General features: G+C 45.2%; 1 protein-coding gene across 2 annotated transcripts in view; it reads left to right on the forward strand.

Annotated features, from left to right (window-relative positions):
* Positions 1-7,253, forward strand: part of nfic (nuclear factor I/C) — a 121,584-nt gene extending 114,331 nt beyond the window's left edge. For both annotated transcript variants that reach the window (XM_035415596.1, XM_035415595.1), the window contains exon 11: positions 6,669-7,253. In XM_035415596.1, the coding sequence (XP_035271487.1) occupies positions 6,669-6,689 (21 nt within the window). In that variant the 3' untranslated portion in view covers positions 6,690-7,253. The remainder of the gene's footprint in view (positions 1-6,668) is intronic.
* The last annotated feature ends 16,575 nt before the right edge of the window (positions 7,254-23,828 follow it).

Here is a 23,828-nt window from a genome sequence, read left to right on the forward strand (position 1 = left end):
CATGATCAGTGTGTACCCCATGTTCAGTGTGATACCATGCTACCTGGGAATCAAACCTGCAACCTTTAGGTTACAAGACCAGTTCCTTACCCATTGTCCTACACCACCCTGCTGCGGTGTGCCTGCTGCGGTGGCCCTGCTGCATTGCAGTCCTGCGCACTGCATAAAAAATTGCAAGTGCACCAGAGTTAGGATACTGCTGACTAAGGGGAACAGCCCAGAGTCTGTGAATCTGTGAATGAGTGTGCTCTCTCTCTCTCTTTCTCTCTCTCTCACTTTACTCTCTCTTTCTCTCTCTCTCACTTTACTCTCTCTCGCTCTCTCTCTCTCACTTGCTCTCGCTGTCTCTCTGTTTCCCTCTCTTGTTCTCTCTCTCTCACTTTCTCTCTCTCTCTCCCTCCCTCTCTTTCTCACTCTCTCTCTCTCTTTCTTTGTCTCTCTCTCATTTCCTTTCTCTCTCTCACTTGCTCTCTCTTCCTTTGTCTTTCTCTCACTCGCTCTCTGTCTCTCTTTCTTTGTCTCTCTCACGCACATTTACCATACACAGCACACCAGTGCACATTGCAGGCACACTGATTCATGTGATGTGTTTGTGTGTGCCTGTGTGCATGTGTGTGTGCGGGTTTGTGTGTGTGCTTATGTTTGTTCTGGGCGTGCCTGCACACGTGTGTGTGTGTTGTGTGGGTGCAGATGTTCATGTTTGCGTGCGTACGTGTGTGTGTGTGTGCACATGTGTGTGCGCGCCTACGTCTGTGTGCATGCGTGTGTGTGTGTGTGTGCATGTGTACATGTGTGCATGCGTGTGTGTGTGTGTGTGCGCATGCACGCGCACGCGTGTGTGTGTGTATGTGTGTGCGCGTGTGTGTATGTGTGTGCGCGTGCATGTGTATGTGTGTGCACGCATGCGTGTGTGCATGCACGTGTGTGTGTGCGTTTTATTGATATGGATGGGTAGTTACTTAGTTCCTTGGCTGCTCCTCCTCATGTAGGTGACACACAGATGAGGCTCAAGCAGTCCAGCAGTGACACGCTGGGGCGTCACATGATCACTGAGAGATGGTGATCATGTGACGCAACGAATCATCAAATCTGATCCTCGAATCCAAATCCGGCCCAGTTTTGCTTTCCTCCCAGGCAGTCAACCGAGCAGTTAGTCTTACTGATTAGCCCGACGGTCTAGACTCCCAGGTAGTGTGGAAAACCGGCAGCTCTTGGCCCTTGGTGATCCCTGGGGTACGCGTTAACACAGGTACGAGGAGACCCGGAGAAGCACAGCGGTGGGCTGGCTGATTTAAACGAGCGGGTTCGTCCCGAGCGCTCCATTCGAACCCACCCCGGCAGAGTGTGGCTGGGACTGTGCAGTAGAGCTGTAACGCTGTGCCGGAGGACTCCTGCTCTGTGAAGCCTTCCCAGAGTTCCTCCCACTGTGGGCCTCAGCCCTGCTCATGCTGTGGAGTGGAGGGGAGGGGGGGGGGGGGGGGGGGGGGGGGGGGGGAGGGAGGGGGGGGGGGAGGCCCTCTCAATGGGATGCTCACGTCCACGGCAGTCTGGTTGCTAGGGGAAACGAGACATGATGTAATTGCAGGGTGAACTTGAACTTCAGGGACTGAGAGAGAGCAAGAGAGAGAGTAAGAAGAAAGAAAGTAATAACAGACCAAACTAATCAAAGTCTGTCCTGCAACTGGTACGGTTCTGACAGGTTGTTGGATGTGCACAGCGGGGATAGATTTTTCAGGCCTGTTTTGAAAACATACTCACATTTGTGCACGTCAGTGTGTTTGTGTACGTGTGCACTGCTCTAGATTGTTAATTAAATTATTAGATATTATAAGAGTGCTACAATACAGGTGGATAATATTTTTTGCGTGAAGCTGCACCTTGAAGCTCTTTGTCACTGCCTCCTGCTCGCAGTTCACTTTGGTAGCGCTGTTGAAAGTGCAGCGTGTGAGGTTAGACTACCGCACCACTGACTCGGAGCGCCCGCACACTTCCGTCCCCTAGCTCTCATCACCTTGGATCCTTCCCGACATCGAGGCAAATATGCTCACCAAATTATTTCAGTGGGTAGTTATGCCCTAGTCAGCTGTTACCCTCAATTGCTCCTATTTGTGTGTGGGTGGGGGGGGGGGGGGGGGGGGGGGGGGGGGGGGGGGAGAGGGGGGAGCATAGCAGAAAAAGAAAAAATAATTAATTAACAGATCAGCAGCAAAATTAAATGTTTACCCTTAAAGTGTGTTTTGAGGCAAAGAGTTGACCTGGCACCTGAAGGAGGTTGCAGGAGCAGCAGCGTGAGATGGAGGGAGGAGCAGTCTGCAAGGACAGGAGCAGGGAGAAAGGGAGCAGCAGTTAGGCAGAAGGAGGAGAGAGGGAGTGAGGGGAGGGAGTTGGACACAGGCGGAGGGAAGGAGCAATATTTAGTCTTTCCCTCCATTTTCTGGTACGCAGTGCAGTAGCAGCCCTCAAAGCTAGCTTTTTATTCGTCTTCTCTGAGCAGACATAGAGCACTCATTTAGGGTAAACCTGCACATCAGTAAGCCGTATACGTGGGCTCGGTTAAAAATGGACAAAATGCCCAATCCAGCCCTTACTCTCCTCTGTTACAGTGCCTCAGAGTGAACTGCAGGTCTTGCAAAAAGAGTAAGAGGCGATGGTGTACAAATCACGGAAATGAAAGCCACTGATCAGCATTCTGCGTTAATTAGGCATTAATAGGCATGATTGCATCGGTGTAATTATGCGCAGGGAGGAAGGAAGATGATAAGAGCGAGCGAGAGAGAGAGGGAGACAGAGAGATGCAGCAGGGTGGGAGGAGGGGTGTGCAGACAGAACTCGGTGGTGGCGCCCCCCCCCCCTCCCCCCCCCCCCCCCCCACCAGACATCTGAATGCGGGGAACACAAAGGGTTTGGACTCCGGAGATGATGAGAGAATTTGTGTTTCAAGATCATGAAATAAGTGAGTGAGGGAATAGTTGGATTTTTCTCATCTGAAGCAATACCCTGCCAGCCCCCCCCCCCCCCCCCCCCATCCCGTTCCTGTTTCTCTCTCTCTCTCTCTCCCTCCCTCTCTCTCTAATGCAGTTATTATAAGCGTACTGATCTTGTAATTCGGCGTACCATACAGAACAAGGGCCCTTTGTGTGTGTGCACACTGCAGGTCACGCCGTGCGCGAGCGTGCGTGAGCGTGCACGCGCACGGGTGCGCACGTGTGCACAAGTGCTGAGCTTGCACTCCACACTCACCGCTATGAGCGGCGATGAAGAATGCTGCCCTCCTGAGGCCATAGTGTGAACTACGGCCGATGAGAATTAATCTCTGGGCCCACATAGCACCTCTTCCACCTTTCCTTCCTTATCGGTATAGATGAGCGAATGGAGTGACTGAGACAGGCTCTCAGACAGAGATGCTGACTGCTGTTTGATTCCCATCACAGTTATATAGGGCTGGTTTCAGATCCCCAATGCTCATTTACAGGATGTTTTTAAAAACTGGTTTCACAAATGCTTCACTGTTGCTCACTGAATAGTGGCCGCACTGTTTTGCTAGCAAAAGTAGCAGTGCTAGCGGTGCTTACTTGCCCATTGTGAACGTAAAGCAAACATAATCCGTTTAAACGCCAGTACAGGGGCGGGGGGGGGGGAGTCTTGGGAGGAAACCTTGTACTTTTGCTGGTGAGGTGAAGGACCTAGGAGGTGGCCAGAGAAATGCCTGAACGAAAACCTGGCCTGAAAAGTCCCCAGCTCCCAGTCAAACAGACGTTCAGCCCCTCTAATGTAAACCAGAGGAGCGCTGGCTCTCGCGGGGGACGGATTATGTATTTATGTGTCGCGCTGGCTTCGCTCAGGAGATGGCGCGGAGTCATAAAGCGGGCGGCGTGGATGTAAACCAGAGCTGCGGGGGCCTGTGTGTGCGCGCTGCACTCCAGCGATGTCAGCGGAGAGCCGGTGTCTCTGGGTGGTTTGAGCTGTTTGCTGAGGGTGATCAGCCCTGATCAGGGATCCTGGAGCTGAGCGGGAGCCGGAGAAATGGGAGCGCTGTGTGGCGTACATCTCCGTGTTGCGTGTGTCTGTGTGTTGCATGTGTCTGTGTGTTGCGTGTGTCTGTGTGTTGCGTGTGTCTGTGTGTTGCGTGTGTCTGTGTGTTGCGTGTATCTGTGTGTTGCGTGTGTCTGTGTGTTGCTTGTGTCTGTGTGTTGCTTGTGTCTGTGTGTTGCTTGTGTCTGTGTGTTGCTTGTGTCTGTGTGTTGCGTGTGTCTGTGTGTTGCGTGTGTCTGTGTGTTGCGTGTGTCTGTGTGTTGCGTGTGTCTGTGTGTTGCGTGTGTCTGTGTGTTGCTTGTGTCTGTGTGTTGCTTGTGTCTGTGTGTTGCGTGTGTCTGTGTGTTGCGTGTGTCTGTGTGTTGCGTGTGTCTGTGTTTTGCGTGTGTCTGTGTGTTGCGTGTGTCTGTGTGTTGCGTGTGTCTGTGTGTTGCTTGTGTCTGTGTGTTGCTTGTGTCTGTGTGTTGCGTGTGTCTGTGTTTTGCGTGTGTCTGTGTGTTGCGTGTGTCTGTGTGTTGCTTGTGTCTGTGTGTTGCGTGTGTCTGTGTGTTGCGTGTGTCTGTGTGTTGCTTGTGTCAGTGTGTTGCGTGTGTCTGTGTGTTGCTTGTGTCAGTGTGTTGCGTGTGTCTGTGTGTTGCTTGTGTCAGTGTGTTGCGTGTGTCTGTGTGTTGCTTGTGTCAGTGTGTTGCGTGTGTCTGTGTGTTGCTTGTGTCAGTGTGTTGCTTGTGTCTGTGTGTTGCGTGTGTCTGTGTGTTGCGTGTGTCTGTGTGTTGCGTGTGTCTGTGTGTTGCGTGTGGTGAAGGAGAATCCGAAAGGACCTGGCTTCACAAGCCCACTACCCTCACATATAGAGGGTTTCCCCGGTGTTCTGGTTAAATTCCCAACCTGGCTCTCGCAACCTAACACCTAATCATCCCCCGGTTTAACTGGCTAAAAATCATTCTCTCCCGCTCCACCTTAGCTGATGTGTGGTGACCGTTCAGGCACAAAATGGCTGCCGTGCATCACCCAGGTGGGTGTTACGCATGGGCGGTGGTTGAGCAGAGTTTCCCCCTCATCACTGTGAAACGCTTTTATTCACCAGCTGGAAAGAAAAGCGCTGTGTAAATGCAACAAATAATAATAATAATATAATAATAGTGTTCGCATCTCTGGAAAAGCAGGAGAGATTTGTGGAGCTGGAACGTACTTAAGCACATGCTTTTTTCAGTCCTGTCCCAGAGAAGGGAATGGGCGGGGCTGTTCTTTTTTTGTTGTTGCGCTGGGTCGATACCGTGCGGTGCGTTTAGAGACGGCTGCAGTAAGGGCCCCTAAAAACGACCCCGAAGCCCGGCCCGATGCGAACGGAGGAGCGGAGCGGAGCGAGTCGTTTGGCTCGTCCCCCCCCCCCCCGTTTTTTTTATTTTCTATTTTTTTATTTTTTGGTCTGTTTTCGATTTTAGCGGCGTCACATTTTAAACGGACTTCAGCGACGGTCTCTGCAGCTGAAAGCCAAACTCGCATTTTGCCATGTTTTTTTTTTTTCAAAGCTATGGTTTGAATCCTGCTGGGATCTCTCTCTCTCTCTCTCTCTCCCTCCCTCCCTCTCTCTCTCTCTCTCTCTCCCCCCCTCTCTCTCTCTCTCTCTCTCTCTCTCTCCCTCTCCCCCCTCTCTCTCTAGCTGCAGAATCACTTTTGCTTCATATTATTTTTATTAGCAGCTCTTTGTTTCCTGGTTTTCTCTGGGCTGGTGGAGTTTGGGCCCAGTAGGGCAGAAGACACTCATTTCAGGGCTCTAAGAAACTCAGCTGTGGGTCAGAAGAATGGATATTTAAGACTAACAGAGTTATACCCTCACGCACACATATGCACACACACACACACACTTACACACACACACATGCGTGCGCACACATACACATACACACATACACACACACACACTCACACATGCGTGCGCACACATACACACACACACACACGCACACACAGACAGGTACATTCTTTACTGAGACGGTGCAGTGAACTGGGATTCACAGCTCAGGTTGAATGTGGCCTAATCAGTAAGCAGTAGGGGAGTCTGTGCACTTGCAGTTGCTTACATGTACCGCCCTGGGCAGGATATGACACTGCAGAGCCATTAATCTTCCTACAGACTGCAACCCATCTCCATATCACAGAACAGGGGCAGCGGTGCTGTTCCTCAACTAGTTCTTAAACCTGTGCGATTTTAACTCTCTGAAGAGTAGGTTTTTTTTTTTTAAATGTTTTTTTTTTTCTTTCTTCACAATTCTAAGCCAGTGTTCTAGAACTCCACTGCTTTCAGTCTCCACTGGTGATTGTGACATCATCAGCGTTGGAACGTTCAGCCGAGGGCATTCTAATCACCCGTTTGTGATCTTGCGCCTGGCTTTAAAGGGTTGAAGGTTTAAAAAAAACAAAACAAAGGAGGCCACGTTCTGTGGTGTTCGACAGGAAGTGTTGTGAAAATGAACGCGGTGGCGAAGCGCGTTGTGTAGGAAGCCGGGCAGTGTCACCGCGTTCTTCATTCTCTCTGCGTGCCGTTTGTTATTTCCTGTTTTGCTTCTGGTCTGACTTTTGCTAAATAATGTTTTTTCCTGTTGTTTTTTTTTTTTCTCTCTCTCTCTCTCTTTCAGTCCTGGTATCTGGGGAACTGAACAAGACAAGGATGAGCCCGAGGGCATGGACATAAAGATTTGAGATTCTAAATTTTTTTTGTGGAATTAAGAAAAAAAAAATTGCAAAGGAGATGCAAGAGGGAAAACACATATATGTGTATATATATATATACATGTGTGTGTGTGTATGTATGTGTGCATATGTATATATACATATGTGTATATGTATGTATGCATATGTGTATATATATATATATATATATATATATGCAGAGATGTAAAAGATACTGCAGCTGGCCTTTTCGAGTGGAAAGAGTGAAAGAGAAGATGGAGAGAAGAGAGGAGAGAGAGAAGAGGATGCTTGGGGGTGACTGGGATGGACAGTGGGGCAGAATTTCTACCCCCGCCCCCCCACCTCCTCTGCAATGCCCCTGCCTAATCATCCTTCCTCTGCTACAGGTGCTCCTTCCTCATATATGCAAAACAAGTATCCTTTATTTTCTTAATCGACGAGAGAGTGAAAAGTGAAAGAAGTGTTTCCAAGCGATTATATTTTTCCAGAAGTTTTGGGACGACGCTGATGGTTCCTGTATTGAAGCTAGGGAGGGGGTGGGGGAGGGGGAGGGGAGGGGAGGGGGAAGGGGGGATTAGATGGGATGGAAAGTTGACAACTGGTCAAGACCCTCTTTATCCAACATTGTGACTATAACTAAAAAAAGGTCTGTGTTTTATTGAGTTCCTTAGACAATCATTTATGCTTGTTCATTTTTATTTCTTTTAACTTTTCTTTTTTGTTTAAGGGGGGGGGGGTGTGTTTGGGGGAAAAAAGGTCTCCTTGTATGCAGCCAGATGTATTACAGTAACTGGTTTGTTGTTGTGGAGGGGGTGGTTCTGTTTTCGTCTTCAGAGACCAGTACTCAGTGATGACCAATGACGGGAAGCCGACCCTCATAGCAGGGGAAGAGGGCGGGGGGAGTTAGCCGTGCGCTGGTTAGCCGCTAGGTTAGCCGGTTCGCTGCGTGGGCGTGTTGGCGAATGGCGTTGTGCACGGCAGTAGCTGGCTCGCTGCTGGCCTGCATGGGCGTGTTGGTGAATGGCAGTGTGCACTGCAGTTAAGGGCCCCGCTGTCTGACGCTAGGCTGAAGAACAGAGCGGCAACAGGTAGAAAACGGAACAGGTGAGGAGCAGACAGGCCTTAAGGCGGATACTCAGCCCGTGTGCACACACCTGTGCTTCCGGAAGGTTCACCGTGCAGGGGAGCGGGCAGGTGGTGCAGTGAGTCTGAGCTGCCCATATGCATTTGTGACCTGAACCGTGAGCGGTTGGAGAGCTAAACATTTTGATTGGTTCAAAACAGAGTGATTGACGGATCGTTGTAGCTCCGCCCCTTTTTGAATTTCATCGCCACTCCAGGAAGTGGCGGGTCGACGCCCAGCCCCTCTCCTGTCCCGGATATTTTTTCGGCTTCTGAGCATCTGGGAATCGCTTGAATGTGCAGCACTAAGCAGGGGCACGAAACTTGGAACGAGGCACTTTTTAAACTCTTTTTTTCTTCCAAGTGTTGAGGAACAGCCTGTGCCCCCCCCACCCCCACTTCTCCTTCCCCCCCCTCCCCTTCTGGCAGGGAGACCTGGCCCTGTTTCATCTGTATTTTTAATTTCTGAGGCCAGATTTTCTGACCTTTTGAAGCAGATTTTTTTTTTATTTGGTAAATCCGGGGAGAACGCGTTTCTCTCCTGATCAAAAGCTGCTCTCTTCTCCTAGTTTGTGTAAGACCCCAACATCTGGAGCCCCCCCCCCCTCCCCAGCCTCCCCATAGTCACAGACTTGTCTCCCTATTACAGTTTTTATTGGGGTAATTCACAGGGTTTATTTTGCATGGTGAAGCAGTGACTACTACAGTAGTTATGTCACTAGTGCTGCAGTATTGAGCGTGGAGGATGAATATTCTTCGCTTTGTGTACTTAGTTTAAGATTGCATTGGAAATGAAAGGCGTTGCACTACTCTGATTTTAATTCTCTTCTTTAGCAGCTGATTTTATTCTATTTTATCCTTTTCATTTTTTTTAAATTTGTTTGGCGCAATCGATACGATATGCCGCAAGTCAGAAGTAGGTTTTTAGGGGTTGTTTTTTTAGGGAGTAGTGTTTTTTGTGTTAATTTGGTAGCAGGGTACATGATGTGTGAGCGTTGGCTTTCTGAAATTATTACAGTGTATTGCAACTTTTTTTATCCCGCCCTAGTGTACTTAAATATTCTGTATGTTTATCCAGAAGATGTCTTGTGTGTGTAGAAGTACAGGAAAAATGAACAGATTTGGATTGACTGGACTGTCCAGCCCAGTTTGCTTATATTTAACTGTTTGTTCCCACATAATGGAGACTCGATGTTTCCCCCTTTTTAAAAAAAACAACAAAAAAAAAACGATGCTCTCTTTATGTAATACTTTAACAAAAAAGAAAGTAATTTATGATGACATTTTTCAAATCACATGTCGCACACTGATGGGAAATGGGAATGTGAGTGAGTGGATTATCTGGGTATCAGCTTCTGAGGCAACCCCAGGTGTACTGGCTGCTGTGCTAAGCCGCTTGCACATTGGCGCCCCCAACAGGCCAACAGCGGTATAGAACAATTGAACATTTTTATGAAGACAAAAATCAGATACTTGTGCCGTTAAAATTAACAGCCACAAACCATTTTAAAATGGCAAAGAAACCAGAAGTATTAAAATTATCCCAGAAAAAGGTTAAAAATAATTATTTTTTTCCACATAAACATATATTTGCAGTTAGCAAGCTTTCTACATTGCTATTTGAAAGCATACATGTAGCTGTTGAATAACACTAACTAACCCGTAATTTTTCTGGAGAGAAGCCCACGCGGACCTTAAAAAAGAGCAGGCAAAATCGCATCCATAGTGTGCACCCTAAATGTGAATTTTCACACACAAGGATAAACAACGATTTCACATCGCGGAGGTATCCTTGTGCAGTTGTCGCCTTGTGTACGCGCGTCTTACTGTTATAGCTCGAGAATACCAGTATGAAAACAATTAAGAATAACATCAGGGCTAATGATTTACAAACCAAACCCAAACCGTGATGCCATAAAAAGTGCCTAAAATAATTATTTTCCCCCCCATTTTTCTCTGTAAAGTTTTTTTCTGTCTTTGTGTGTTTGAGTGTGCGTGAAAGAGAGGTGAGCCTCAGTTATCTCCTGCTAGGCTACAGGTGAGACAGGGAAATAGTGTGAGACTGAGAGAGGTGGACAGGTTCTACAGTGCTCTGAGCGCGCTACACCTTTTCAAAGGCTACCGCTACCGGCGGGGACCGTCGAAGGAAACAACACGCGAAACGCCCTGTGTTTGCGCTAACAGCGCGCGCATAATCGAACTGACACACATCAAACATTCATACACACGTGCGTGCGTGCGTGCCTGCCTGCCTGCGTGTGTGTACGTGCGTGCGTGTATGGCTTTCATAAGCAGCTTTTCAAAGTAATACTGTGCATTTAGCATTTAGCTACCTAGCGATAACCTTCAGATTGCAGCTTGGCAGATTGCAAACTTTGAATTGGTGTTGACTGCTGCCGTTCAGCCTTCTGCCCCTTTTTTAAAGACAGAATATGACGACTTTTTAAAGGTGCTGATATAAAATTGTACTTAAAAAATAAATATATATATATAATATATAATAATGCATGGTGCTTTCAAACAAGAAAATCAAGTGATTTTTAGCCGTACTAACCAGCGTAGCGCTGTTGTGGGTGCATGGCTGAGACGCGTTCGTTTGGACCCCCCTTAACCCCCAACCCCGCCTTGATCCCTTCCCCCTCCCCAACCCCCAACCCCCCCCCCCCCCCCCCGACCTTCCAAACAGGGGCTCGCTTGCGCGACGGGGTGTCCTTTTTGCCTCTCGTTGACTCTGGTTTTCTGGCTGTGTCGTTTTAGCTACTACTTTGCACGATGTTTTTAATACTTAAAACCACATTATGTGCCTTGCATTTGTTTAAAAAAAAACAAAAAATAATAATAAAACTGTTTTTTTTTTTTTTTTAAAGCCATTGATTTACTGTCCATAAAGACACAAAATAATTAATGATAATAATAATGCTGCATGTGTGATTGCTTGCCATTATCCAGTTATCAAAGATAAATAAAGTAAAGGTTGCCATTTGTATAAAAGCAGAACTTTCAAAAAGAAACAGAAAGACGTGATCAAAGGACGCTGGTAATTCCTGAAATAATGTAGTGGCAATTAACGGGCTGGATGCCCTATTTGTTGTTTTCCTCCTTGTTACCCATCTCATTGATGCTATGAGCCCAATTAATTTGATCATTTCATCTTTTAAAAAAATTGTTTTTTCATAATTAACATTCTGGCCCGTTGTCTGTCTTCCATCCAACGTTATTGTTGCAATGTATTAAAATATGCAATACCAGGTTTGTCCACTCAGCGTTAGGCTGGAGACGAAGTTGAGGAGTTCAGTGTTTCCCTGTTTTCGATATCGTTCTGATACAGAAACTGCAGAGTAATGAGTATTGTGTGGAGAAGTGGTTTCGTTGGTGTCAGCCAAAGCATTGACCATCAGCAGTGATGAGCGTGTACTAGTAGAAAAGAATTTGCAATAGACGAACTTGACTGACTTTAGTCTAGTTTGTTGTTCTGGCTATGCAGATTGGAGGGCGGGTGAGAGGCAGGGTGATAAACAGTGCGTAGGAAAGAGCCATGTGAAATGCCTTAACACAGAACAGAGCCTAAACAAATCCCTCTTACCCTCCCACAGACTAAAGCCCCTATTCGAGGGAAATGGCTTGAGGAGTTTGCCACAGAGTGGCTGAAAACTTGTGGAGACGGACGGTAAAGACAGACCTCTCTTTCTGGTCGGTTTTCCATTCGACAACCATTTAATCTCACCCTTTTGTTTCGTGAAAGAGAGGGTCTGGATTAATTACTTTCATAGCAGTGATCTTCACAGCCACCGCTGAAGACACTTAAATTGTGATGTGAATGTTTCCTGTGCAGTCCCGTCTGCTGTGTGGAGTTCAATCGTATGTTTGGAAATCAGGAAGGTGTGCATCAAAACAGGGTAAATAAAGTGGGAATATTTTTATTTTATTTTATTTTTTGGACTTAAGAGTGAATACTACAACACACTACGAAGGTGTAAGGCTAATTCCCTGGGAGGAATTCATCCGTCTTCCTCCGTGGGTCACAGATCCCCACGCTTGTGTGTGTGTCTACTGATCTCCGCAGAGTCAGCCTACATTTCGGCTTCCTTGGCACTTTGCTTCCTCTCTCAGATTGTACTTAGGAGAGAGAGAGCGAAAGAGAGAGAGAGAGAGAGAGACCATTATGGAGACAGGAGTTTGACCCAAAACAGTCCTGGAGAGCACAGTTAATAAAATTAATTAATGAATTAATAATAAAAATGATGGACAGACAGGTGGGAGAAGAGTGTGGAATGACCTGAGATTAAAATGGATGAGTTTTACTGGCAGTCGGCGGGGGCGGGGGCGGCAGAAAGGCATATGAACAAGGTTTCTGTGACCCCCCCCCCCCCGCCCCCACTCGTTCCAGTTGTGCCTCTTTAACAGGGGAGGGGCGAGGGGGGGGGGGGGGGGGCGGACACCGGGAGGCAAATTCTGTCATTTGTAAGATGTACAGTTTTGTTAAGTACCTAACTTACCCTTTTTGTAAAAATGATTTTTAAAATGATTGGGGGGGGGGGGGGGGGGGGGGGAGGAGGAGTACAAAAACATGTACTTTACACTGGCTCCAGTAGAATGTTTGGCATTATGTACCATTTTTAGAATTTTAGAAAAAAAAAAAGCATTTATTAATTAATTAAAAAATTAAATGAAATTAGTTGACATTTAGGAATCACCATATTTAGGCCTGAGGTGCATCCTCGTATAGTTTTGCATATTCCTATACTTCGTCCCCAAGTGTAGGCTAATGGTGTTTCAACTGATGCAAAAGATGAAAAATGAATGAACACACACAGTGGAAAGAGAGTAGTTTTTATGGGGGGGGGGGGGGAGAATTGCACGTTCATGTTTAATTTGACCTGTCGATTTTTTTTTTTTTTTTTTAAATGTTACTTTTTCTCTAAGCGATGCAAAGATGCTTCAGTAGTTTTTTTTTTTAGGCGATAATTTATCAGTTGTTACTGCGCAGATTTGCCGGGTTGAGAGAGTCAGTTTTATTTGGGCGATTGTTGAGGGTCCGAAGAGGCCACGTTCTGAAAAGACTGTTATGCAGTGTACTGTGTTGATTCTGCAATGGACATTGCAGTGCTGGTAGCTATTGAGATTGAACTCAAGAATTATTAAAAAAAAAAAAGAAGAATTTTAAATAAAAAATGGCCAAGTGAGAGGTATTGTTTACATCCCCGTCGTAAGATCCTGGCGGGGGACGGTTTTTTTTGCACCCCACCGTCGCGGTTCTCGGCTGAAGCAGTGCGATAGTTTTAGGCATTCCATCAAATCCATCGTTCCCGCGCGCCAGACCCAAACGCTGCCGCCAATCAGGAAGCGGCTCCTCGTATTTAAACAGGACATGTAATGAGACCAGAGTCTTACCCGTCGGGCGACGAACACAACCCGTGCTCCTTTGTTCACTATCCCGAGTATTAGGGGCCCTGGGGCCTGGTTTTCTAAGACTTTCAGCACGTGCAAAACCCTTATAGCCACACACAAAACCAACAATGAGGCCAACGATTGGTCGTGGTATTTGTTTTCGCACCAATCAGTGGTTGCGTTATTAGTTTTGCGATTGCTAAAAGGTTTTGTCTTGTGTTAAAAAATGGCTCTTAGTATTTCATTTTTTATTTATTTTTGAAGCACTCTCCAGAGCTGTGTGGCGCAGTGCATTGTGGGCCACGAGGCCCCCACGTCCACACGTAAAGCCCGCTGTGATTCGCAGCCGTGTGATTACACATCTCCTCCGACACTTGTTTAATTTCATTCAGCTATTAATACACTACACACCTCAGCGAGAGAGGGGCACCGCTAGTGGGCGATGTAGCTGGACGATTTCTTCGGCTACTACACGGGAACTTCGGTTCACTTGGACTCCTTTGGGCGAACGTAAGCGCACGTACACGCGCGCGGCTTAAGACCTTAAACGATCGCCGCTTGAAACCGGCAGTTCCAAAATAGTTGTCCCAACCCCCCCCCCGCTGTACCCCGTCTGGCCGTTTCCTCTGAAGAACGGGGGGAGACCCAGCCGTCTCTGTACATGTCCTGTTGAAGATTTGCACTGTTCCACTCACACATTTTTATGATCCCGACACACAGCTTCAGCCGGGGACCAACACCTGGGGGGTTGCAGGGGGGAGGGGGGGGGGTGCGTGGGGGGGGGGGGGGGGGGCAGGGTTTTCATTGTCTGGCACCTTGGTCTGGTCCTGTAGCACACCGTTGTCTTTTTAGTAGTATTTGGTTCCCAACCCAGCTGAGTGGGACTAGAAACACAGGGTCGTTCCCCACGGCACACTCTTATTTTAATTTTAAAATTTTTTTAAAAGTGGCCACAGGTGATGATTGAACTTGCTTTGAATGACATTAACATGCATTTCAAAATCGATGCATGTAAAAAAAAAAAACATTTATTTTTTATTTCAATGCCCTTTTACTAATATTTTTCTCTTTTGTAGTAATTGTTGTTATGATTATTATAGGATTGTTTAAATTCGGACACGTTAGCCTGTGTATAAACGCTTCTGTTGCAGTATATCGATTAGAGCGCCGCACAAAAATGTACATATAACTACCATTCTTTTCTTCTTTTGTTTTTTTTTGTATGAGAAAATACATGTTTGTGTTTGTGTGTTGTTTTAGTTGTCATAAGCGTGTGGCCAAGCCACAGTATATTAGAATCCCTTCAGGAGGGGGGGGATCTTATGTGGATAGCGTGAGCACATTACCGATGCTTGAAGAAGGGTACCTGTCTTGCTGGTTTTCGACTTGAAACATTGACTCCAGTAATTTCAGCTTCGCTTATCGTCATTTTAAACGGAGAGATTTTTGTCGTCGTCTTCAGGTCTATCCCCGAGGGAATATGCAAACTCCATTTGCCTTTTTTTCCCCCACAGTCTGTTTCCCGGGTCTGTGCTTCTTTCATTTTCGGCATTGTCATACAACCCTTCGAGATCACTCGCGCAGTTATTATTATTATTTTCTTCGTCTTTTGTTTTCGGCAGATTGCACTAGATATGCTGGTTATTGATGTTTCGTTATAGGAAAACCTCCTTCAAAAGTTTTTTTTTTTTTTTTTTTTTTTGTTTGTCTGGAAATACCTTCGATCCTCTACCTGAGAGATGAGGAGTTGTGGCAGTGGGAAAGAGAGAGAGAGAGAGAGAGAATTATGAAAGAGTGAGCAAGAAAAAAAAAAACAGCTGCTTTAAATCCAACCGCTTTTTTGTATTATCTTAGGCCTCGTTTCACTTACATAGCTAGCCAACGGGAATAACTTTATTTAGCCTGTTATTGTATTTTGTCTTGTGTTTCACTGACTTTGCAGAGCGAATGACTTGAACTTCAGCTTAGATGGTACATATTCTTTGGACTTGATTTAGTTGTGAGATCTGTGTTCTGGCAAAGCCAAGCTCTTGGAACAGTCCTTGACAATCATTGGAAGTGTCTGCTTTTTTTTTCTTTCTTTTTAAAATTTTTTTATTAAACTGGTTCACATGAAATGTGGACACAGTGCAGTTAAATGTTGTTTTTAAAAAGCCTGTTTGTGAAGATTCAGTCGCTAAAAAGGAAGTGTGTGTACCAATCAGACGCGCTCTGCTGGATGAGTCCAGGTCCAAAGCGCCCTCGCTTGGCTTCGAGTGCCTTTCTTGTGTCAGCCAAGCTGTGAATGTTACTGTAGTTTTACTCAAGGGTGGCCTTGTTCTGCTCTGGATGACAACACAGTGGCCTGTTTCTGCTAATGAGAGTGTGGGGAGGTGGGGGGCGGGGGTGGGGTGGGGGGGGGGGTGTTTGATATCTTCAACGCCAGCTACGCTTTTGTATTTTTACTCTTTTTTATTTTCTGAGGAGAGAGCTACAGTAAATATAAGCCTATTGAAATCGCGGCTCCAGAAACCTGTGTTAAGCTAAATGACAGCAGAAGATGGAAGGAAGTAAAATGGCTGGTGCCTGGACTCCCTGAGTCTTGATCCATGGCCCTTTGTAACTCTTACAAGTCTTATAAAGTTATACAGTAAGCTGAGAAATTAACAAAGAGCCCCCTTCTTTTTTTTTTTATTACAAACTCAGGCAATCGGAGAACTAATTTAGCCAAGAGAATTTTGAAAATTATAATTATTGTTATCATAATTTACGTTCCTGTAATACAATTTCATTTTTGGTTTCCAGTTGTGATTTCCTAATCTGTACGGCCGTGCGAGAGAAACAAAATGGTGGGACTTTTTTTTTTTTTTAGCAGCTTTTTTTTTTTTTTTTTTTCTTTTCCCCCTGTACTCTGGTGTTACCTTATGCACAGGGCAGGGCAACTCGACTGGGTCTGTGGGTGACCAGCTTCGGTTTCATCCTCTGGTCTTGCACTTCCTGTATTACACGTAAGATCACATGAATTTAACCAGTCTTGAATCTGCTAATCAGACGGTACATGTTTATGCTGGGACCCACTGGTACCGGTGGAGTTACCCTTTCCCTGACCCAAAACAAGGGCTATATGGACTGACTACATGCCAGGGCCAAATGTATATCTCAGCCTATTTACAACTTAGTACTGCTTATTTTAAGATATTAACATTTCTGCTGTGAAGCAGTCACTACAGTGAAAGCCTTTTTGTGTGCATTAGCTCAAATCTAACAGTCCCCAGCAGGCAGAGTTTACTGAACAGTACCAGGACAGGAGGTAATCAAATTTTGATTTAAAAAAAATATTTTTTTTTTTACTGTTTAAAAAAGACAGTAATGCACTTGGGAACTGGAAGTGAGATTTTTGCCCCACTGTTTTTAAAAAAAATACCTGAATTAAACACATAATGCTAAATGCAGAAAACTTTGTGCACGAATAGCTTCAGGCAAATGTATAAATTTGCTCAAACTGTGCATTTTCCTTTGATCTGTAGTGACCTCAGGCTTTTCCTGTTTAAGCTCACAGCCGCGACGAGGCCTATCAGATTCCATTAGAACCTTTGAGCTGTTAGGATTCCGTGTGTGTACTGCCTCACGGGGCAACTGGGTACCTTTTTTTTTTTAATTTTTTTTTTTTAATCATCTTTCTTCTTTTGAATAAGCCAGCAGGTAAACAAAATAATAAAAAAAGACAGTGAAATAGATACAAATAGTCAATACCAAAAATGATTTCAACAAGCAGTGCCTGTCATTTTACTGCAAAACCTTTTTATTGTCCAGCAACCTTTTGTGCTCTCTGTACAATGAGCTACAGTGTCTCTTCTCACTTTCCTCAGAGTTCAATGTCTTTTTCGTTTGTGCCGGGGTGGGCGTGGCTGTCTTGTAGTTGTCTTGGCCCCGCCCATCCCGCCGTGTTCTGCGCGCCGTTCACCAGGCAAGCTGTCATGATGGGACTCCCATTCGGAGGTTAGAGGCGCAACAGTCTCCAGCTGAGGGTGTAGAATCAGAACCAGAATCTGTCCGGTTGAATCTCCACGACAACGTTTTAACGTTTCCCTCTGAAGAAATTCTCCAGTAATATGCCTGGGAAGCAGAGATGCGCATTTTCATTCCACAGATTCAGTGTTTATTCAAGAGGGTGTTTTTTGTTTGTTTTTGTTTTTTTACTGTTAAGCTGGGCTGTGAAAACCACTCGATGAAAACCTCAACCTATCATGACAACTTGCGTGATTGTGTTTCAACTTTTTTTTGTTTGTTTGTTTGTTTTTGTTGGATTTTCCGTTTGGTTGATTAAAGCCTTCTTTTAAAGCATGCTGTTTAAATTTCTCGGCGAGTAGAAGTTGGTTTTAACGGAGGTCGCGTGAGGTCGAGGTGCTTCTCAGAGAACACTCTAATGCAGTGTTACATTTTAAGGGGTTTTGCTTTTCACATTATACTTTACAATATTACCATAGTAGTTTACCATTAATCGCTTGCTTGCTGCACACATACACACTTCACACCAGGAAAGAGCATGTGGGCCTTTAGTTCTGGCCTGGCCTATTGAACCAACCAGGAATCACGCTGGTTCATATATAGTATGTGGATCACTAATCACAGTATGTTTGTTTTTTCTTTTTTTGCTTACAGAATTAAAAGCGCTTCTTCATCAAAATGTCAGTGATCATTTCTCACTGAAACAGCTGAAATGTAAAAATGCAAATGCTTTTTTTTTTGTTTGTTTGTTTGTTTACCCCTCTTTGTCATACGGTCAAAGAGGGTTTTTTTTGGGATGCAAAACTAAATTTGCCACGTGTTTTTTTTCAACTGGTGTGAGGGAAGACTTTCGAGCTCAGTTCCGACCGAAAATTCGCGACGTGAGGAGCTGCAGCTGGCGACTCTTCGCAGCCTTCTAAAACTCGCCAACCTGCTATTAGACGAGTTGGATCGCGCGCAACGGCGAGCGCCGGCATCGGACGTTCAGAGACGGGGTAGTTCGCGCCGCTCGCGACTCCTCTCCGCAACGTTCTAAAATTGTTCCGTTGCTTCGCGAATCTTCGGTCCGAACTGGGGCCTTTACAGCTTTGACAATATTTGATTATAACATTATATTCAGCCGTCGCTGTTAGCATAAAACTCATAACTGCATTACTGGAAATGAGGATGTTCCCCTATGCAACAAAAAAAAAAAAGTATAAAAATAATAAACAAGCTATGCTACAACTCAGAATTGCGTTGTCTTGGTTTTTATTTGTAAATCCAATCATTTCTGTCTGTGATATAGAGAATCTGTGATATATAGGTACAGAGGACAGAGTTCGGAGAGCAACGACAAGGATTTGAGCAGCGTGAAAATGCAGCCAAACCATTACAATATAACTGGAGTCCTGACAGAACACAGCCGGAGAAACAGTCACATTCCAATAGCCTTGAAATCAACAGAAAGACCTAATTCCAATTTATGAGTGTATCATTTTACTCTCTCATTATATGAATGTAATCAATCAGATTAAATACATTACGTTGCGTTCCTTTAATTGCATTACGTTTAAATGCGTGTAAGAATGTACAATGTTTGCTTTTGTGAAAATGTAATTTACAATTCACTGCGAGTACGTTTTTAAAGAAAAAATAAACCACACTGATTGCAGCACTTGGTTAAATTAACAGCTTAATCAAGAAGCGAACATATATTATCTGTATGTCTGTATTTTTTTGCATTTTCAGAACCATTTATCAAGCAGTTGCCATGACAGTTAATCACTGCATTTCCTGTGTAACTTACATGTCCCTTATAGACAAAAAAAATCTAATTTCAAGGTTATTCTTTCTCGCTCTCTCTCTCTCTCTCTCTATATATATATATATATATATATATATATATCCACAATTATGTATTCCCATGTGTTACAATATCTGGCAGTACATTCCATTTTTCCGTAAGAGTTTTCCGGACGGTCTCTCAGTATTCCCATCGAGGCCCAGCAGCCCGTCTGTGTTCCACAGCCGCCGCTGCCCCTCAAACTGCAGCGTAGACTCCGTCTGACGCAGGGCTCTGTTCCCCGAAAACTGCGGCCTAATTTTAGCACCCCGGGCCCCTTCACCGCGACCCTGACCTGTCGCATCTCACGTACGCTGTCTGGGACCCCTGAAAGGGGGCAGGCAGTGGAAAAGATAACAAATGAACTGCTTTATGCAGTACAGTCAGTACTGCAGAGTGTTGTACAGCTTCTCAGAGGACCTGTGACTGCCTTGTGCGAGACACTCTGATGTGCATTAGCCCTCTGAAGAGCAGGTTTTTTTTGGAATGGTTTTTTTTTTTTTTTTTTTTTTTTTTTTTCAAAAATTCCGAAGTCAATGTTCTAGAACTCCATTGCTTTCAGTTACCAGTAGTGATCGTGACATCAGCATTAGAATGTTCTGTTAAGAACAATCTAACCAGGTGTTTGTGATCTTACATGTTAAAGGGCTGAATGGCTTCTAAGCAAGCAGAACTGTACAATGAAAGATAGTCATGCTATGCAGTAAGATGTCCAGTGTTAATTTAACTCTTACAATGTACATATTAGTTCAATATGGTCCATTAAGAGTTGATTTAACACTGAACGTTTTGCTCTGTGGGATTGAGAATTTCATTTTTCAATTGCATGCAACTGCACTACTGGATTTTGAGAATATGGAATAATTTCAGTAAATAAAGAATATTGAAACTTGAACATGCTCATTTATGTAATAAGCAACTCGCTAAATTGTTTAGATTTATGAAGTGCTAAAATGCTTCCTGCTTTTTCAAGCTTCATGGTTCAGGTTTGGATTTGAACGTAACTCTTCTGTTGCGGGAGCTCGTGGAGAGAGAACGCAGAGGGACCACCGTTCTCTGGTTTCAAACGGATTCCTTGGGAGGTAAGGATACTTTCGGAATTTTTTTTCGTTTTATGACCCCGTTTTAAGAAACGGTCAATTTGACTTTCGCTCGAGCGGAAACTTCGATTGCTCACCGAAAGTCGGCGAGTGCGTTTGAACTCCGCGACCCCTTGTCCCCACCCCACCCCCCCCAACCGTGACCAGCTGACCCCGTTCCCGCCGTTTCTCCTGTTCCCCTGCCGCGGCGAACGGACTCGGGGACTCCGGGATCGGGGGCAACTTTCGATTCCTTCCTCCGATGCCCGGCAGCGTTTTCCAAGAAGGCGAAGGAGAGAGAGTCCTGATTCAAACCTGTACAAAGAAAAGAAAAAAGCCTGCACAATTGATGTTCGGGGGTATGGTTTCAGTTAAGCTTGGCCACGGGGCTCCACACACCTGACTCTAATCAGTACTCAAGCCGTTACCCCTCATATGTAGGTTTGCTGGAACCAGCGATGGAAAAATACGGTCTTCGGTTTGGAAAGGAAGTCCGCTTTTTATTTCATTTTAACGATTTGAATAAAATGAAGAGTGGAGACTTGCTTTTCTTTCTTTTTTTTTACGGATGGAAGTACGGTAACGATGTTGGCACCGGTGATCTCTCCTCCGTCCAGAATAAAATCTCAGTAGAGTTGGGTTACGCTTTAATGTACATCGGGATATTCTGCCATAAGCCTTCAGTGCAGCGTTCATACTTTTATATCAAGTGACACAAGTCAAAATGTGATATTGCGTGTTTCATAACGGGCTCTTTCTTCACTATGTCAGCCTTCATAACACCGTACAAAGCATTAATAGCCTGCTTATGAAGGCTTTAAGCAGGATTGTGAAGGCATAAACTATATGACCAAAAGCATCTGGACACCTCAGTCTGGGGTGGTTGCTCATGGTTTGGGCTAAGTTCCTTAATACCAATGAAGGCAAACCTTAATGCTACAGCATACAATCACATTCTAGACGATTCTGTGCTTCCCCAATAGTTTGGGGAAGGCCCTTTCCTGTTTCAGCATGACATCGTCTGTCGGCACACTGTGAGGTCCATATAGAAACGGTTTTTTCGAGAACGGTGTGGAAGAACTTGACTGGCCTGCGCAGAGCCCTGACCTCATCCACATCCAACACCTTTGGGATCAATTGGAAAGCCAACTGCAAGCCAGGCCTAATCGCCCAATCAGTGACCGACCTCACTAATGCTCTTCTGGCTGAACGGAACCAAATCCCTGCAAAAGGTGGACCAACTCCATATTGATGCCCGTTATTTTGGAAGAGATGTTGGATGTCAGGGTGGCACGGTGATGCAGTGGGTAGCACTGTCGCCTCACAGTATGCGGGTTCAAATCTCGGCTTGGGGCCTTTCTGTGTGGAGTTTGCATGTTCTCCCTGTGTCCGCGTGGGTTTCCTCCAGGTACTCCGGCTTCCTCCCACACTCCAAAGGTGCAGGTAGGCTAATTGGAAACTGTGTGTGAATGAGTGTGTGAGTGAATAGGGTAGATTGGCAACCTGTCCAGGGTGTATTCCTGCCTCTCACCAAATGCATGCTGGGATAGGCTCCAGCACCCCCCCCCCCCCCCCCCCCCCCCGCAACCCTGCTATAGATAATGGATGTATGGATGTTGGATGTCAGGTGTCCACATACATGTAGTGTATTGCTGTGCACCTGGAGTGTGACTGAGCGAGTTATAAAACACCCCTGAAGTAGGAGAGTTCATTGAGCTGAGGTGTAAAATGTGGCCATTGCTGTAAAACAAAGCCATTATACCCACACATAATGAGGCAATTCCCCATAGGGGGAAGGCTGTTTGCTTTGGCTCTTTCTAGCTGAAGTTGGACAGCCCAGACATTCTAAGAAAATTTCTCCTAAATTACACTGTTATAGATGGAGTGAAATTGAGCTTTTTTCATTTAAAAAACAAACCTATATCAATTTTCAAGGGAACATTTTAATTACAGACAGGGCCATACAGTGCTTTCAATCTTGATGGCAAAACTAGGCCGCGTTATGAAGCCTGTTGCTTGCGCAAGTGTGATGTATCATTGCAGAAGCTTTACTCAGCCTGCTAAAGGTTATAGCTTTGCTTTTCCTACATCAGCATAGAATGGATCGAGGGGGATTGGGGGGGGGGGGTTGTTGGAAAGTGATTATTGTAGAGCTTGAGGTAATGTCCCTGGACAAATTTAATGAAAAGGGGGCATCATTTGCTGCATGCAAATTCCGTAGTTCCTGATAAATGATGTTCCTTAGTTATTCCATATGTTTCTTCTGGTTCTACATGTGGAGTCTTATTTCTGCTTTTTTGTTTTGGCAGGAGTTAAATGAGGTTGAAGGACTGGCTGAGCTGAACTTTGATGCAATCAAAAGTACAAATGGAAGACTGCAGTAATTGCATGTAAAACAGATGAAATGTGTTGCTGTAGTAAAACAGACCTGCTTGTGGACTGTCTGGTCTTGATCTGTGTGGGATTTGGAGAGCATGGAAAATTGGTGCATTATATAATAAGGAGTTCAAGATTCATGTTTAAATTTTGAATTATTTTTTAGTCTCCAAGTGGAAATTTCCTGGACATGATCTTACTGCATAAATACACTGCATATCCCCTGTGGCAGATGTCTCAACAAACATTGAATGGGCCTCTATCTTACATAAGCTTTTTGTAAATCAAATTACCTTTATTTTATGTTTATACATTATTGTTCATCATCAGGAGGGTAGGAAGTATCCAAGGCATTGTGGGAAACATTGGTGGAGGGGGCCAGGTCACGGTACACAGCAAAATGTTCAGTGTTAATTCAACTCTTACAGAGTAGGCTACACATGGCCCCATTGTAATCATATGTACTCCGATAGAGTTAAATTGACATTGAACATTTACAGCGTATACAGTTCGTGGTGGGAAGGCTGTGACGTAAGACTTGAACTGGTTAACCGCTGTCCTTAGCCCACCTCCTGTGTCGCTCCGATGTCACGGGGATTGAAAAATGGCTCGCGGACCGCGCGGATTCCCCTGGCGGTTATGGACGTTCGTAAAGTTCAAAGAGCGTTACAGTTCGTCTGGCCAAAGATGAAATACGGCGCACAAAAGCGCCAGCCGCAGCCAGGAAATTTGAAGTCGCTGCCGCCATTTAAAGCAATTTGACTCGAGACCCAGCGTAGAAAGCGAAGTTTCCACATATTATGAAAACTGTATTTTTGGCTCGGAAAAGGGGAGGGGGGTGGTTACACATGTTTTAAAAGAAAAATAGAAAGTCAAATCAATTAGAGATGGATTAGAAAAGTAAAACTCCAGGAGCCATGCAGTTACAAAGAGTAAAAATATGGAAAGCAGAAGTTTTCAGTTTGGTTTTAAAAAAAAATAGAAGTCTGTCCTCACTTGACATCCATTCGTCACACTTTTAAAGTTTTTTTGATGATAGCCATGACAGGTGGCTTTCCTATCGTAGTTCCACTGATTTGTAACTTCTGTGTTAAACCGTCCTCATGTGTAATGCCTCTGTTCTTAAATTGATAGCCTCCGCGCGGACACACCCATTTATTTCTTCAGAGAGACAAGGGGTGGCCTCGCTCCATTATCTCAGATCTGTTGATAGAATTTTGATCTCGGGCTGCGCAACCGTTGCCTAAATCGCGGGAACTCCGTCCTCAAGGAACCGTTTAAATTAGCGCCGCAAATGCTGGACTTGCCGTCTCTTCCCTTTCCAAACG

Source organism: Anguilla anguilla, chromosome 4 (assembly GCF_013347855.1).
Source record: "Anguilla anguilla isolate fAngAng1 chromosome 4, fAngAng1.pri, whole genome shotgun sequence".
Lineage (NCBI taxonomy): Eukaryota > Metazoa > Chordata > Actinopteri > Anguilliformes > Anguillidae > Anguilla > Anguilla anguilla.